This window comes from Dioscorea cayenensis, chromosome 4, assembly GCF_009730915.1.
Source record: "Dioscorea cayenensis subsp. rotundata cultivar TDr96_F1 chromosome 4, TDr96_F1_v2_PseudoChromosome.rev07_lg8_w22 25.fasta, whole genome shotgun sequence".
Lineage (NCBI taxonomy): Eukaryota > Viridiplantae > Streptophyta > Magnoliopsida > Dioscoreales > Dioscoreaceae > Dioscorea > Dioscorea cayenensis.
The window spans coordinates 6,454,596-6,471,675 of NC_052474.1; the positions used below are offsets into that span (position 1 = coordinate 6,454,596).

A 17,080-nucleotide genomic window follows, 5' to 3' on the forward strand; every position below is an offset into this window, starting at 1 on the left:
CATATACACACGCTTGAGACAATAATTCATCAAAGCAAATTGTGCAGGTTGTTTTGATGCAAACAAAGAAAATGTTTTCCTAATATCAATGTAACTTTTTTAGTGGTCTACCTCATCACACCCACATGATCTCTTCCTCTTTAAACTGTTCCTCAAGTATCATGACACTAATTAAATCTTTAGTATATAACGTAATTACTTAATTATTTAATTATTTTAATAACATTTTAATTTTTTTTTTCATTGTCAAGGAGTTGCTAACGCTCAACAATTGGTTTCCACCAGCAGCCAATCACTCGCATAATGCTAAACAAGATATGGACATGTTAATTCATTTCCAAATAAGCATATTTTTGCTTCATACTCAACTAGCACTAAAATGTAAAAGTTGTCAAAAAGAAACTTCCATCCCACTAAACCACAAATCTAATCCAACTGCATCTCATCAAATGAAGATCAATATACAGCAGTAGTTTTATATGCCAATGATAAATGTACATTTTCCTAGTTAAGGCACAAAGATGGAACAATAAAAATGGTTTTAACTATATAAACGGTTAGATAAACACATCTCTGTAACATAAAATACAACATGCCAAACATACTAGCATAACTGCAACACAAGGTTATAAAGCTGATTAGGATTCCGATACATTAATGCTCAACTGCATTTCTTTTATTGAGACTATCATGAGACAAGAGTTCTCTTTTGTTTGGCCGATTTTGTTTTAGCAAAAAGGGTTGCGAGCATGCTCTTGTTACGAACAGGCCGGTAAACTTCAATTGTTCCGGCATTACCAAATGACCTGAATGCCGTGAGAGGTTTCTGCATCTCAGTAAGATGAGAACCCTGCAATAAAATGAATACAACATCTCTTAGTTTCAACACAAGCAGCAATGTAGACAAATTTTGTTGTATACCCCTAGGGGTATATAAAAATATAGCCAAACTGCTAAACCAAGGGCACAAATGCCATTACCATATGACAATAATTTACTGAGCAGGAGATTTAGATGCATTATCATGTAAACCTTTACATATTCTTCAAATTCATATAAAATGTACCCAACTCCATCTAGAAAAAACAGATCTCTCATCCAAACAATTTGAAATGAATACTACTTTTCCGTTCCAGTGAATAAAAATCATTTCACAATTTAATGCTGCAGTACTTGTTTACAGACAAATCTAATTTATAACACAAGGATAGACAATGCACCACCCTCTGGTTCTAGATTCTTTTATGAAGTATGGCACTATTGCCTTCAGACATAATGGCTAGAATAGTGCTATATCAACCGCTAGAAGCTTAGTAATACGACATTGAATGCTCAAAGCCAAGTATCAACCATGTGCAAACTAATATGCAACCAGTTGAATAATAGATTATTTCCACAAGGAACTATTACCACCCTCTGGCTCTAGATCCTTTAATAAAGACAAGGAACTACCACCTTCAGACATAATGTCTATAGTTGGGAATCTTGTGATAAAGTAGCCACTAGAAGCTTCGTGATACAAAACAGTATGAACAAAAAATAGTAATAAACATTTCCTAACTAATATATGGCCTATTGTAGGACAAATTTATTTCCGTAAGGTGAATTTCATGGTTGTCACTTTTAGCTGATCAAAAACATTATTTCCTTTCTCAAGCATTAACTTCTGGACAAAAACTGCCATGTCACTAAATTCATATATTACCATTAAGCCAAATTTTGGTTGAGCCACATTTGAAGTAGGAGTTCTGACAGCTGACTGAAGATGACTTGATAATGGCAAAGGGGCAACAGCCTCTTCTACATAGCAGAACAATCCCAAAGATGTCAACTTCAATTATCATAAAATGGCACTATGGCCAATCTTTTATAACCGCACATACAGTATAAATGAAAACTAAAATGGCATGAAAGGTAAAAGGAAACAAAATGGAAGATACCTAGAAGATGGAAAACTTCAGAAGTCACCTTAGAGACAGTATGATCACCAATGCTGTAACATTAGCAAATCGCAAATTTTCAGCTAACAGTGGGGACAATCCAAACTCAATTGGCTTATTGTTCCAAACAAATTTGTAAATCAATAAAAAAGAAAACCAAGATATTGACAACTAGCCTTCTTGTTGGAGTGGCAGCTCCATTTGATGGAGAATTGATACTTTCTGAAGCTAGGTGCCATGAAAGGGTTTTTGATGCATGGGTGCCTTCAGGACATACATCAAATAACTTAAAGATAAGAAATAATTCACATACAATAAACTATGAGAAATGGGATGAAAAAAAAAAGATTATTAAGCTAGAAAGGAACTTTCACAATCAAAGCCAACGCACCTGGAGGACAAGGGTGAGCTTCTGCCTGAATATGATTTTGTGCCACATCTGTTTGTGAATGTAAGCTACCACTCATCCTTCTGCTGTTGGAATCTAGCTTGGGGATTCAATAAGCAGAGTTATATTCACTGTCTCAATATTGTAGAAAGGTAGTTACAAGTTACAGTCATACTTGGCAAGATATAATGTTTGTGGTGTCTCGGGGTAGGTGGCGACATTTGCTGCTGCCTGAGCCCTTCCAAATCCGTGTAGGTTTGGCATGTGAGAATTCTCTAAACAGAGCGGACAAAAGTCAGTTTCTTACTAAAACACCATGGAAACAAACCTTATTTGATTAAAGGCAGATACCTGATTCAGACACGAAATTTTTAGCTCTACAGTAGAGACATCCATAGTCTGTTGTTCAAGTAGTTCAGTTAATTTGTAAAGCAACCGTACCTAGGTGATCAACAGCATTCACCAGTGCTCTGACAGCATAGTCTTTCAAATTATCCAGCACCCTGGTAAATGCATATCATTCAAAACAAAATTAAAGAAACCCAAACAAACAATCTCCCCAGCTAAAAGGAGAAAAAAAGAAGAAGAAGAAAGAATCCCCATTCCATCTATGCACTCTTGTATTTCAAATAGCAGACAGGTAAAATATAGCAGTGAACATGAACATCAACATCAAAACAGAAAGATAGCAAACATCACAGATTCGAACGAAAAAAAAAAAATCAAAATTCCATCACCACATTCATGAACTTATAACAATCAAAGCAGCAACACTATAAACTCAACAAGATTGCATCAAACCAAGGCGTATCTCTGAAATTCATTCATGAAAAACTAGAAAAAGATAAACAAGAGAAACAGAATCATACATCTGCTTCTGCTCATTATGAAGATAAGATTTCTCACAGTACTCCGCGGCAGAATAGAGCTGAGGCCTGAGGTTCTTAAGTTCCTGCCCATATAATCACAAAATCAAGAGAAATCAGCAAGATCTAAACAAAAACCAATCCAGATCTAAAGAGAAGCAAGAGAAAAAAGAAAGGAACCACGAAAAGCCAAACCTGGAGGGCCTTGACGAAGCTCTTACTCCGCTCCATAGAGACCTCATCGAAGGTCAAGGCGGTGGCGTTCTCCGGCCTCCATTGCTGCATAGTTCGCCGGCGAAACCCTCGATCGAGATCGAGAGAGAGAGAGAAAGATCGAGAAGGTTTAGTTTATTAAATGCGAAGGAGTTCGAGTCTTTCAGTTTGGGAAATGGGCCTGTGGGCAAAAAAAGAAAAGAAAAGAGAGGGAGAGTGAAGTGGAAGCGAAAACGAAAGAGCGGGTGAGAGTTTTGGAATTTTGCGGAAAGGTACAAAAAGATTTCCGAAATGATTTCGGAACGAGAACTTAAAAGATGGATTAAATGGATTATCATGACTGTGATGATGGTGACTGAGATTACTTTACTGGTGGTGTGCTGGTCTGGTTTGGGTTGGGTTTGGTGGTTTTGATTGGTTGGTACTGATTGGTGGGTTTGATTAGCTGGGCTTGGCTTGCCTAAATGTTGGGCCCACCAAAATGTACTGTTTTTTTCTTGGTGACATGTGGGTGCCCTTTTTAATAAAGAATTATTAGAAACATGTTGTTGAGTTTGGCGGAATAAGTTATCCAATGCTTTTGAAATACTGATATAATTAAGTTTTCATTTTCCAAATTTTTATGAAATAAATTTTATTTTATGTTAATAAGATATTTTTTAGTACCTTACCTCTGTGCCTTTGACTTGACAATCTTTTTATAAAAGATTATATACACAAATTTAATTATTTCTCTTTGCTATGTCCTTCCACTATGAATCTTTCTAGTTGGTTTTATTTTGCTCCTCATTTATACAATATTCAAATTTTTTTAGATACTGGTGTGATATGATATAAATTATTGTTTTTGGTCTACAAGAGCTATATTATATTGGCGATCCAATGTTTAATGGTGTCTGTATTTCAGATATATTATATATATAAATAGGAGGTTGTTGGTGGAGGTGGAAGTTGGTAGATCCTGTAATGGATTAAAAATATTGTTGTACGACATCTAATTCCAATATTATATAACTTCAGTGAACATTTTGTTGTGGATTGGTTAAATCTTGTCGGTGTGTATTGTTTTCTACAACTTTTGCACCGACACTTTTGCAAATATATATATATATATATATATATATAGCAACTTTTCTGCATCATATAACTTTAGTACCAGTTGTTAGGAAGAGAAGATGAGGGGGCAAATATGTACTCTCTTTTCCTAAATACATGTCGTTTAAAGATGTTACACAAAAATTAAGAATGATGACATTAAATTATCTAAATTTTAACATAAAAATAACCAAATTACTGAACTATTTCTCTCTTGAAATCATATATTTTTTTGGAATTATAAATATTACTCTCTTCATTTATATAATTTAAAAATTAAAAATAAATAAAATTGAATAAATAAATAAATAAATAAATATTGTTTTGATGTTGTAAAACAACAACTATTTTGTAATAATTTTTTTTTTCTTTAAACTACATGTATTTATAAATAGATGGAGTATTCTAGAATAATTCTTTATTAATAAAAATCATCATTAATGACTAACAAGGCCCTCATCATAAACATTAAACACCTGGGATTGTCCCCGGTAAACAAGCAGCATACGCTAATCACATCATATAAACAAAATTAAATTCAAGCTCATACTTTAATAGAAGACAATATGATGCTGTTCACTGCAGTAGTAGGTTGCCATAAAATAAAAGGACCATGATTTTTATTTTGAAACTTTCTTGATCTCACGTGGGACAATGATGTGCCAATGAAAAAGTAACAAGACAATCATAATCTTTATTAAAAAGTACTTCTAAAATTTCTAACTTAATTTGTCTATTTATATACAAATATATGCAAACATCTCTCAAGTACAAAGGCATACCTGGATCAGAAAGCATAGTATGCCTGCAGAGCTCATCCCGGAGATCTTGAGATGTACCTTGTGAACCTGTGTACAATATTATGAAGGCAATGTCATAGAATCATATTGATTGACCATTAGCAAAAGACATGTGTAACACCAAACTATACAAATGTACAGCCATGATGATGTTCTAGGAACATTATATGGATTTTACAACATGGACAAAATTTGTTTTGGTTGGTGGTGTAAACAGGTCATCCTTTGCTTGCACATTGGCAAAAAAGAATAAGACAAACTGCAAGGTAAACTCTTGCCAGTGAGTTTCTCAGCGCAGTTGGAACATAAGAATAAATACTTGAAGGTGTTGCTTCGAAGAATGTTGGTTTGGGCCGTTGATGGGCAGCCCAGAGATTGAATCATTTCCTCCACAGCCAATACCCGGAACTTTGGGGGTGAATTTATAGCAACATTATCAACTTTGTGCTCAAATATCTTTCCATTTCTATCAAGTTTGTACTCTGAGGTGCCATCAAAGCGACCACGGCTCTCCCAAGGCACCCGAGCAATGCCATGAACGGTCCATCGGATCATTATGATGTTCTCTATAGGCTGCCAAATGCTCACAATATCAACCCACAACACCTTAAAGAATAATTGCCCACAGAACCGCAATGCTCCGAAAATCAGTTTATAGTTGTCAATGCCAACAAACGTATTCAGAGGATCCTTGAAGATGATATCCTCCCTAAACAACAATATCAATTTAAAATAGCAGAATGAGGTACTGTAACAATGCATAATAGGAATCAATAGAGATGAAACTGGGATAGAAGGGAACAAACGGGCAGTGTGTAAAGCATCAGAAGGCATAATAGCCATTTCAATGAGATAAGCAGCATAGTTATTTTAGCTATGAGAGGCTCTCTCAAAGAATGTTGGAAGTCAAATTTATCCTCCTCCAATATGTAAAATAAGTGAAAATTAGGGGTACCCAGAAACATACTCATAGTTAAGTTGCAGTACTTAGACTCTGCAAATCTTTTTTGTACAGTTCATCAGATTATCAATACAAGAAGTGCATCTTGCCACTATTTTTTTTCTGATCTAAATATTCACTTGTAACCTTTCATCCCACGCTGAATGTAGCAGATCAAATATTCCCAACTTGTCAAGCAATCTTACAATATAAAAAGAAACTTTTGATAATAGTTAGGAGAACAACTAGATGTAATTTAACAAAAAGCAGATTATAAAAGAAAGTTCAATCTATGTAAAATTAGGTTGCAGTGTGGCACTGTCTTGGTTTTGTTCAAATATCAAAAGCTAACATACTCAAGAAATTCAATATGCACCTCAAATTTGAGGATGAGCTGTATGCTTGGAAAGACTCGAGTTAATGACAGGAAAGAAACCAAATATCCAAAAACTGTGAGATACAAAACATTGTTAAAAAACTAAAACTTAACAACCACAGTAGTAAGGAGTAAAAAATGATGCTCAAGCATGACGCATTTAAGTTTCCAGGCTCCCACAAGTACACATTCACTAAGGTATCTCTAGACAGCTGGCTGCAAGGTTAAGTAGGCTACTAGTCAAATGAATGATAGCGATTCTCTAATAACTATAGGGACTTCAACATGATTTTGTTCCCATATAATGATGAAACAAGGGATAAATAATTGCAAACATAGAAGAGTGGTCATCAATATAGACCATCTACTGCCTGCAACCAACTAGCATGTGCCATCTTTATGGCCACCAGTAAGATAGAAATCCAGCCATGAGTATATGTGACTTGTCTACTAAAAGATGACACTAACAACCAGTAGAAAGATAAGGGATGCTGACAAGTGCGATTAGAAATCACTAAGCATGGTCATTTAGACAAGTCTCCATCAGACTAACAAGAACTTTAAGGCTTTGGCTTTAGATTCAGATGCATGAGCAGAGGTTAAAACAACTATGGCCATCTTGGACAATTTTTAGATGAGGTTCAGCTTTTGTTTAGCTCTTAATTTGAATCATGCAGATGAATTTATTACCCTTTAAATTGAACTTCTATGCCATCCAGATCATCTGAATGAAGACCATATGAAATCTTAAAATTTTTGTTTTTGATTAAACAGTCTTCTGTGGGGCACCAATATGATAGGTTTTACCAACCAATTGACCATCAAACATTGAGATAAGCCTTCTTAGGTCAAGAAATTCCTGGCTAAAAGTGTGAAACAGACTTTCTGAAGGTAGAAGTCATGCTAAAACAAGCTATCCTCCCTAACCAATTGCCTATAGTCAGAGAAAATGCTTTGAATATGAGCATGAAGATTGGACTTTACCCAAAGTCCTATATTTAGATGTTTATCTTTACATGATAGAGTCCAATAAAACTATACTAGCAATATTATAGAACTAGATTTAGATTACAATTAGTTGATTACAAAACATGCAACAGGATGTGTGGGCTATAATATTAGTTAGTGAAATTAATAATATATGTTGTAAGACTGTAATATTATACAGAATACCCATTTCAGTTGCTAAACAGATTCAACTTTCTTAATTGTAATAGCTGTTTATTTTTTCCCTAAAAAAATGTAGGCAAGATTGGTTGAGCATTAAGTCAGAAACAGGTGGCCTTTATCCCAGGATTAGTGAAACCAAAAATAAAAATTCACGAAACGAAACAGAGTTCAACATAAGGAAAGCAAAGTTCATCTCAGTATAATATAAGCAATAGATTCAAAACAATAAGATATACTAGCAAACAATTATAATGTGATAAATAGTGATAAATAGTGATAAATCCAAAAGGATAGCAACGTTTATGATTATCATTGATCTATAACATCAACACACTGGCAGCAAAACAATATTTCCATTAAAAAACGCAAATTTCAAAGAATCCAAACAGAATTCAGTAAAATAACAAATCAAAGTTCATCCAAATAAAGCACAAAAATTCGATTAAGAACAAAGAAGGCATATTAAACTTATATATACCTATAGATATCGAAGTTGGGTTCTCGATAGAAGATCTCGGGGAGCTCCTCCCTGATGGTCCGAATGGCATAACCCATGTTCAGATAATAATCACGCTTATCTTCATCCCCATCCCTCTGACGCTGCTCCATCAGCGACGGGGACAGGGAGGGCGGTGAAGAGACGCGGAGCAACGGAGAAGAGATGAGAGGGGAGATCCCTGCACCTCGAATCGTGTCGGAAACCCTAGAAACCTTTGTCTCGTGGCCCTTCAACATCCCGGAGATGGACGGCCGAGACCTAGAGGTCGTCGACGGCCGTGGGATGCCGCCGGCGATGTCCGTGATTGGTAGAACACGAGACATTTGGATTTGGAAATGAGATATCGGGAAGATACTTCTCTTTTTCGCGAAAAAAACCCCTTTCTATTTATTTATCTGTGGCTCTATTCTAACCCGCGAAGCTTTATTGCATAAAAACCCTTCATTTATTTGTAATTACGTAAATATTCAAAAATAAATTTATTTATGAAAATTTTCCTGGAATTATCAATTTTTTTTTTTTAAAAAAAAATCTTCCTAGAATGTTTGGGTCGAGGTCTAGACATGCGTATATTTTTGTTTAAAAATATATACAAATATTAATGCTTTTTTTAGGGTAGAATATGCTTAAATTCAAAAGTTTGAATCTTTTTTTCGATATTTATACTGTTGTTCATGTATTATATATTTTGATCTAATATTGTTTATCACGTGCTTGAATGTGGATCTTATGTGAGAGAAACATTGAGTTTCATCTCTCCAAAATTACATATCAGGATTTTTTCACAAAATTTATAAGTTATCATAATTGGTAGTATCTGTATGTCTCTTTGACAATCTTTTAAATAAGTGATATTTGTTGCCGGTTCATAAAAAAAAAATTGAATAGATGCATAGACAATAAATTTTATAATTGGAAAATAACAAATATGAACCATGTGGTATTTGATTTGTTCACATTTTAATAAAAAAATATAAATAAAAACAACAGAGTAGGGAAAAAAAGGGGAGATTTTATTCAATGTACATCTGCACACAACTTATGACACCATTTGAAGAAATTCAAGAAAAAGATTGAAACAATGAAAAAACAGAGAGTTGCAAACCACACATCAAGACAAACATCTGAACAAAATAGTTATGAGCTGGTGCAGATGAGCTTGAATCATGACTTCTCTGTTCACCATCAGCAGCAGCAACACCAGACATCCAAAGATGCCTTGCCTTCTGTCCACTCTTTCCAGCACTCAATGCATCTTTATCCTTCACACCTTCTCCTCCTCCACTGGTTGTAGCCCCACAATAACTAATACCAAACAAGGAATCCACACCTTCATGTTCTCTCCCACCATTAACATCATAACACAACCCTGAGTTGTTATAAAGTCTCAGCTTTCTCCCCATTCTCCACAACATCTCTCTTCTGAAAGGAATGGGACCTTTCAACCTGTTATCATTCATCCTCAATTCACTCAGCATGTTCAAGTTGATAAAGCTCTGAGGGATGTAACCATTCAGTTCATTGCCATCTAAATGCAATACTCTGATACTCTTTAACCTCCCCATTGACTCAGGTATGGCTCCTCCAAGTCCCATGTTGGACAGCACTAATGTTTCTAAATCCTTCAGTCCTAGAAACCAGTCTTTTTGGTATTAAGGTTGAGTTCATTGAGTTACCAGTTAGGACTAGTGCCCGGAGAGACGATAAGCTGCCGAAGGAGTTGGGAAGAGGGCCGGAGAGCCAGTTATGGCTGAGATCAAGAAGAATCAAGTTCTTGAGGTTACTGAGATTCTCTGGGATAGATCCAGTAAGGTGATTCCTGCTCATGTCTAGCTTGACAAGTGATTCACATTTACTAATGCTACTTGGTATCTGGCCTTGAAAAAGGTTATGGCTAAGGTCTAAAGCAGTGAGTCCAGAGAAGCTCATCTCCGGGATCTCTCCGGTGAGTTGGTTATTGCTCAAGTCTAATAATTGTAGGCTTGATAATTGCTTAATAGATTTAGGAATGGTGGAGCCAAGATTGTTGCCATGGAGATCTAAAATCTTGAGTGATGTCAAGTTACCAAGTTCAGAAGGAATGCGTCCTACATGACCATTTTCCCTGAGAACTAGTGTGCGAATGCCGGGGCTTAACTGGCCTAAGAATGCTGGTAACGGCTGTGGGTTGCTGGTGAGACAACGGTAGAAGAAGAGGGTCCTAAGGTGAGGAAGACGGAGAAGGGATGGCGATAAGGTTGAGGTTTTAGCATCACATGTCGGGAAGGCAGTGTCGTCGGAGAGGGCACCGAAAGAAAGGGAAACAATGTGGTAAATGTGGTTACAGTCCGGCATGCATTCGATGCCGTGCCACCTTCCCCGGCAAACATCAGGGATGGACTTGGCCCAACCGTTGCCGGTCGCCTCCATGATGTCATAGACGGCTTGTTGTTCGGCTGGATCGGTTCGAGCTTGATTGGAGAAGATGGTTTGAGGGTTGTTGAGGAGTGTGGAAGAGTCCGGCATGACGATGGTGAAGTCTGCAGTGGATTTTGGTGGTGCTAGGAGGATTATTAGTGATGCCAATGTTGCTAAGTAAGTTAGAGTGTTCATTGTGGATGAGTGAGTGGTTAAGTGACCGTTGGAGATTCATATTTATAGTGGCGGGAAGGGGAGGGTGTGAGTTGGGGATTTGATGATATTTATTGATGGTCACGAGGAAGTGAAGGGAGGGAAGTGAATATGGGAAGTGGGTGGAATTTGAGGCTTTTATTAGGTTTCACGAGAATACTGATGGGAAAGATAGTGATAGTAAGGATGAGAAGATTTGGGTGTTCATTGCATGGATGTCGAAATAAAGGCTCATTTATGGTACTGTTTGGTTTTGGCTTTCGTTTTGTCTGTTAATGACATTATATTTATATGTATCTCTTTTTCATGTTCCATAATAAAGAGAATCATGACTTCATACATAGAGAATGTGGATCGCAAATTTTGTGATTTAGGTATTTTTTTTTCTTCGAGGGAAGATCCTAATCGCAGTAAAAATGGAATTTCCATACTGACTGCAAAACCTTCTGATATCATTTGAGAATAAAAAAAATTGTTGTGTCCAACGATTCGATTTTAGGTCGAATCATCTGAATAAATCAAATAATTCTGTTGATACATTCGAATAATTAAATGTTTCACAAATACTGAACTAGATTTATTGTTATAATCTAAAATTTCCACAAAAAAATGAACCATTTAAACCATTATCGTGAGCAAGTGTGTAAATATACTCCTGAAAGAGAAGTGGATATAGGAATAGGAAGTACCTTTGCCTAGATCCATCTTTTTCTAAATATTCTTGTAATTCTTCCATTTTCTTTTCTACTTAAACAGAAAGCAAGGGGAATTATATTATCATATTTCATAAATTTTGCATTTATTGAGTATGTTTCTTTTTTACTTTATTTTATTTTATTAAAAATATGGAATTGTATCTGTTTTATTTGTTTTATTTGTTTTGATCTGATTTGTTTTGTTATTATATCACAAAGTAAAGATGTGTTCATGTATTTAAAAAGTGGTTTGAAGTAAAGAATTGTGTGAATGTGACTTTTTTTTTTCAAAGTTTTGGAAATAATAGATGTGAGTTTTTATAAGTCATAAAAATTTGTGAAGTTGGAAAAATATTATTTTCTCCCTTTAATGCAAATAAACATTTGAAATGGAGAGAAATTAGTCTATTTCAGCGATTTTTCTATAACTTCAAAAATAAATGAATGCCCTTTGAATGGTTTGACAAATGTCTAATAATTGATAGCTTCTTATAAACCATATTTTAGTTAAATAAAAAGAATTAGGTGTAAAAATGAGTAACATAACATAACCAACAAATATAATAAACAAAATTCAAAATAAAATAACTTATAATACACCTCCTTGTGAGGTGGTGTTTGCCGGTATTTATCAAAATAATAATAATAATAAGAAGAACTTATAATATTCTACAAAAAAAAGTTTGCCATTTAGAAAATCAATAGAAGAACAAATAATAATGACACTTAAGAAATAATCACAGGGAAAGAAAAATTTAAAGATTTGAAAAAAAAAAATCTTGAGGTTTGAAAAAATTATTGAATTTTAAAACAGGAGAAAAATCTTTAGTGGGTTCATAGAACTTCACTTTAGCATGCTAATTGACTATGTTGCAATTTTTAGCCATAAATTTTTTTTGGGACAAGGAATTTAATTAACAACCAAATATGTTAACCAATATATGTTACTGTATAAACTAAATTCAATTACACTAAATTAAGATGTAGGGCAACTTCCATTTGAGTCATCAAAACTCTTAAAATCATGATCACTGTCACAAAGGACCTAATGAATATAAAATTGAACCATGGTAAAGTTTGATGTTGTTGAGGTAAAAGCTATTGGGAAGTTACTGCATTGATTGAAAGCAGGCAATCATTCAAATGTTGCGCTAGAAATAGATATACAAGTTATTGTTTGTAATATTTTGCAGAATTAATCAGACGTTTTTGTCTTAAGTGAGCTTATTACAGAATGTAAGTCTTTGTTAATGTAGTGCCATATTTTTTTCTCTAATGTATGTTAGAATACAGTCCAACAAAGCTAGTCATATATTAACGTCAGTCGCACGGATGCATTTTATGTTTAGTAATTTTTTTGTTTGGGCCTCATCATTTTTTCAGTTGGTAGAAATTTACTTCTTGATGTTATTGCTATTAATTAATGAAGTTTATTTTTTCTCTCAATAACATAAACAATTTAACCTTATTCACTATTTAAAAATTACCATAAATAAATAATTAATGATTTAATAATTTAAATAAGAAATTAAACTATGAAACAAACCTTAGAGTGTCCTAAGGTGAAATCAGCTGGCATGCATTCAGAGGAGAGATCACTGATCAGAGAATCAAAACAAATCTTTTGAACCGGTGGGAAAAAAAGAAGGAAAGTCAAAAAGAAGATCTATGTAACCGTATCACATCGATGACATGACTACTAACAAGACAAATAGCCTGATTCTCTCAAACAGTCGGAAAAAGAAAAATAGAGAACCTCTAGCTATAAAGTGCCTGTGGAAATGATAAGTGATTTATATAATACTTAAAATATTTTATAAAAGTTTTAATTTTTTTTAATTAAGCCAACGTTGATATAACCGAATGATGAGACACGGAAAGTTCTATTCAAAGAAATTGAGAGTTTAAATTCCTTCTCTATATCTATATTGTGATTAGTGTAAATAGTAATTTATCAATTTTGTCAAAATTTTTGCCCCTACATTTTGTAGGCTATATAGATTGTTTAAGTTAAACTTATAATAAAGAGGATATAATTACATGATAATAAAAATGAGAAAGAAATTTGTTAGTATATTTTTTTAATAGATAATTACTAGTATACAATCACAAGAATCATATTTGCCTTTAAAATTTTACAGTAATAATCAATATATATATATATATATTAATTTTTTTTTAATTTTTCAGAAATATGAGTAATGTGTGAAAATACATAGCTCTTGTTGATAAAAAGAAAGATGAAAAGTAGAAGTAAACACCAAAGTTACTTGGTTCAAGTGATTAGTAGTATCAAAATAAGTCTCTCGTGTGTGACGTATAAAATAGTGAGGGTTCTAATCATTATTATACGTCATAGTGATAGGCCCTTGTTGCCATTTTTTTTAAAAAAAAAATAGAAGAAAACAATGTGCAATGACAAAAGACTTATGATTGTCAATGGACGCTTAGGCTATTAGTATTAGTAGGTCATTTATGTTAGATATTTATTTTGGAGAAAAATTTGAGAATAAATTTCAAAATATAAGTAAAGTGAGAGCGCATGTAGTTATTGAACTTGGCTTTGCGGCTATGCACATTTCTGATTTCTTTTAAATACGAGACATTTCTCATATAATATTGCAATAAAATCCCCTAGCTTGATTCTTTTCACTTTTGAAGTTGTAAAAATTAAAAGATATTATCAATTTTGATTACAATAACAAGAAAGAAAGAGAGTAGCAATTAGGTTGTTTCAAGAGTTTCCAGATTTTCTGGAGGTGTCTCTCAAGGTTAATCCTCCAAGGGTCATTTGAGGAAAAGATCATTAATATTTTCTTTGCTGTTGCTTTTAACAGAGCACACATTTGCTGTTGGTTGTATGATGCAAGTGCAACCATTTCTAGATAGATTGTAGAAGGTTAGAATCTTGTGATTCTAGGTACCTAAGTTCAAGATTATTGACACATACAATAAAATCACTTTGGAAAATTATTAACATAATCACAATATAAAATTAAACAATTTCAAAGATCAAATGCAACAAAAATCTAATGTTCTAAACGTTTTCCTGCATTTTAAGCAGAGAAGATTAAAAAAAAAAAAATAGAATCTCATAGCAGATTCCTTGGAAGGTTCAACAAGATTCATAAGACAACAGTAATCAACCTGCAGCAAAAAGAGATTATCCAAAAAAGAGATTTATCAGAAAGAAGCACTAATGATGCAATTATTCATCTAAACAACTTCAATAAGAAAAACTTGGAAGAACTCAAATCACCAGCCTAAAAAACATCAGTTCTCTGTTACAACCAAACTTCAACATAACATGATCAAGACCAAAAAGGGCCAAAAATTATTCATTCAAGAAGAGATGCAAGAAGAATTCAGAGACTTGCTGTGCACCATCAACCATGAGTGTTCACTGCCTCCCAAACCAAATTCTTTGGTACTGGATTACCCAAGTCTCTAGCCTGCAATGCAGCAGTCCTCAGAGTGGCCAAAGTCCGGCAATTAGCCTCAATAAATGAAGCACTAGAGTAGCTCAAATTGTGCTTCTTGCATAGCTCCTTAACCACAGGAGATATCCTCCTCAAATGGCACCTTGGCAATCTAGGGAACAAATGGTGCTCAACTTGAAACTGCAAACCTCCATGAAGCCAATCCATCCATGGAGAACAAGTAATGTCAAGAGACCCCATTGTTTGCTTCTCAAACCAATCATTCCCTTTTGGATGCCCAATGTACACATTGGAAGAGAAGTGATTTAAACAAAACTGAACATGTTGAAGTCCAGTGACAAGAAAACTAGCAAACACAAACATGAACCTTTCTTCCCAGTTGGGCAGGAATGAGACTAAAAATGGATACCATGTCCAGAACACAAGCACTCCAACTATCTCCTGCCACCTATCCGGCACCTTCCGTTTCGACAACAACAACAACACTAATGACTGAACAAAAAGATTGATTCTTGCAACACTCATAACAGGGTAAAATGTCCAATGCTGATAGCTCACAAGGAATCTAGTTACTGCATTGAAATTCATCTTTCGTTCATAGAAGTTGGATGTCAATGACTTGAAGAAATGTGAGGATACAACGAACATTGGCATGTGTTGAAGATCAGGATCAAAGTTCAAGTTATTGCAAGAGATATGATGGGCATTGTGAGTGAGCTTCCACCAAGCAATGCTGATTCCGGTGAGGCAGTTTCCGGTGATGAGTTGAGCCAAACGGTTGAAGCGGCGATTGGTCATGATCTGGTAATGGCCGGCGTCATGCCCCACCCATCCGGATTGAATCCAGAGAAACCCCATGAGGCCACCGGAGAGCAAATGAATCCAAACATTGCGCGTTGCCACAACGCCGAGCACTGCGGTCACAAACAAGCAGAACATGAAACAAAGGGAGAAGAAGACACCGTGACCCTTCTTCCCAAAAAGTCCCATCTTGACGAATTCGGCGACGAGTTTCTGGTAATCCTTAGAGACCTCGGAGACACGGTAATCGGAGTAATGACCGATGAAAAAGCGATCCAATTGCTTCCAAGAAATGCCGTGGTGGAAGGCGATGAAGGCGTCGGTGGCATCCTGTCCGGCGAGGTTCAGCAACGGGAGTTCACCGCCAGGGATGATCCTTGAGCCATTCCGTGACATCGTAGACCTTGCCCTGGATCGAGATCCACAGATCCGACGCTTTGTTATGCTTCTCGAGTTCCTCCGTGGAAATGCACCTCCTTTTCTCGTTCTCCATCACCATGAAACTGAAATCCAGAGAAAAAAGGTGGGATTTTTAGGATTGAAAACATGAAAATGGAATGAATGACGATGAATGAAGATCAAAGACGGCGATTTGGGAGGCTTTACCTTGGTGTTCTTCCACTTTCCATTTAGGCAGAGATGGTTTTGAAGGAGAAGTCGGTGCTGTGAAAAGGTGTCTCTTTTATGGGTTTTTATTATTTATTGGTTGTTCTTCTCGTTGGACTGTGTCTGGCTTTAACTTCAAGGAAACATATGATACCAATAAATAATATGGGACATATTTAATTTGTGCTTCCATTCATGTTGACATAAAAATTTTATAGGTTTTTATATATATATATATATATATATATATATATATATATGAATAAGGCATATCATTAACAAACCAAATAAAAAAAAAAGGAAGATTAAAAAATTAAGATCTCATTTTATATTATATCTATGGAGGTACACCTCCCAATTTATTTATTTTTTCTTGAACATTCCTCTATTTTCTCTCATTCTTAATTTTTATATTTTTAAGTGTTGAACTCACCGGGAGACCAGGTAATTTTGCTGGACTAGTGCAATTTTTATATGATTGGTAAAACCTTGTGTGTAACTAAGCAAGCTCATTGAGATTAGTAAACTCGAGACTCTTAGCAAACTTATTGATGATCTCATTGAGACAAAAGTGATGTTTTTTTATTTACTTCGGCCATGCCTCATTAAGCTAAACAAATATCATCGGAAAAAAAATTAAA

The 17,080-nt window shown here is 34.8% G+C and overlaps 3 protein-coding genes and 1 pseudogene across 3 annotated transcripts; all 4 read right to left on the reverse strand.

Moving 5' to 3' along the window:
- Positions 1–448: 448 nt before the first annotated feature.
- On the reverse strand, positions 449–3,663 carry LOC120257902 (protein ABIL1-like). Its single transcript, XM_039265194.1, is given in 10 exon segments — positions 449–850; positions 1,706–1,800; positions 1,941–1,993; positions 2,117–2,204; positions 2,332–2,424; positions 2,504–2,603; positions 2,680–2,757; positions 2,759–2,831; positions 3,198–3,280; positions 3,390–3,663. Coding segments are annotated over 10 exon segments (915 nt in total). The 5' UTR covers positions 3,480–3,663; the 3' UTR covers positions 449–688.
- A 1,713-nt stretch (positions 3,664–5,376) lies between these two features.
- LOC120257930 lies at positions 5,377–8,657 on the reverse strand (annotated as a pseudogene).
- Positions 8,658–9,326: 669 nt separating this feature from the next.
- Positions 9,327–11,018, reverse strand: LOC120258335 (protein TOO MANY MOUTHS-like). Its single transcript, XM_039265711.1, is given in 2 exon segments — positions 9,327–9,933; positions 9,935–11,018. Coding segments are annotated over 2 exon segments (1,530 nt in total). The 5' UTR covers positions 10,880–11,018; the 3' UTR covers positions 9,327–9,348.
- Positions 11,019–14,853: 3,835 nt separating this feature from the next.
- LOC120257913 (delta(8)-fatty-acid desaturase-like) lies at positions 14,854–16,335 on the reverse strand. Its single transcript, XM_039265212.1, is given in 2 exon segments — positions 14,854–16,202; positions 16,204–16,335. Coding segments are annotated over 2 exon segments (1,353 nt in total). The 5' UTR covers positions 16,333–16,335; the 3' UTR covers positions 14,854–14,978.
- Positions 16,336–17,080: the final 745 nt, after the last annotated feature.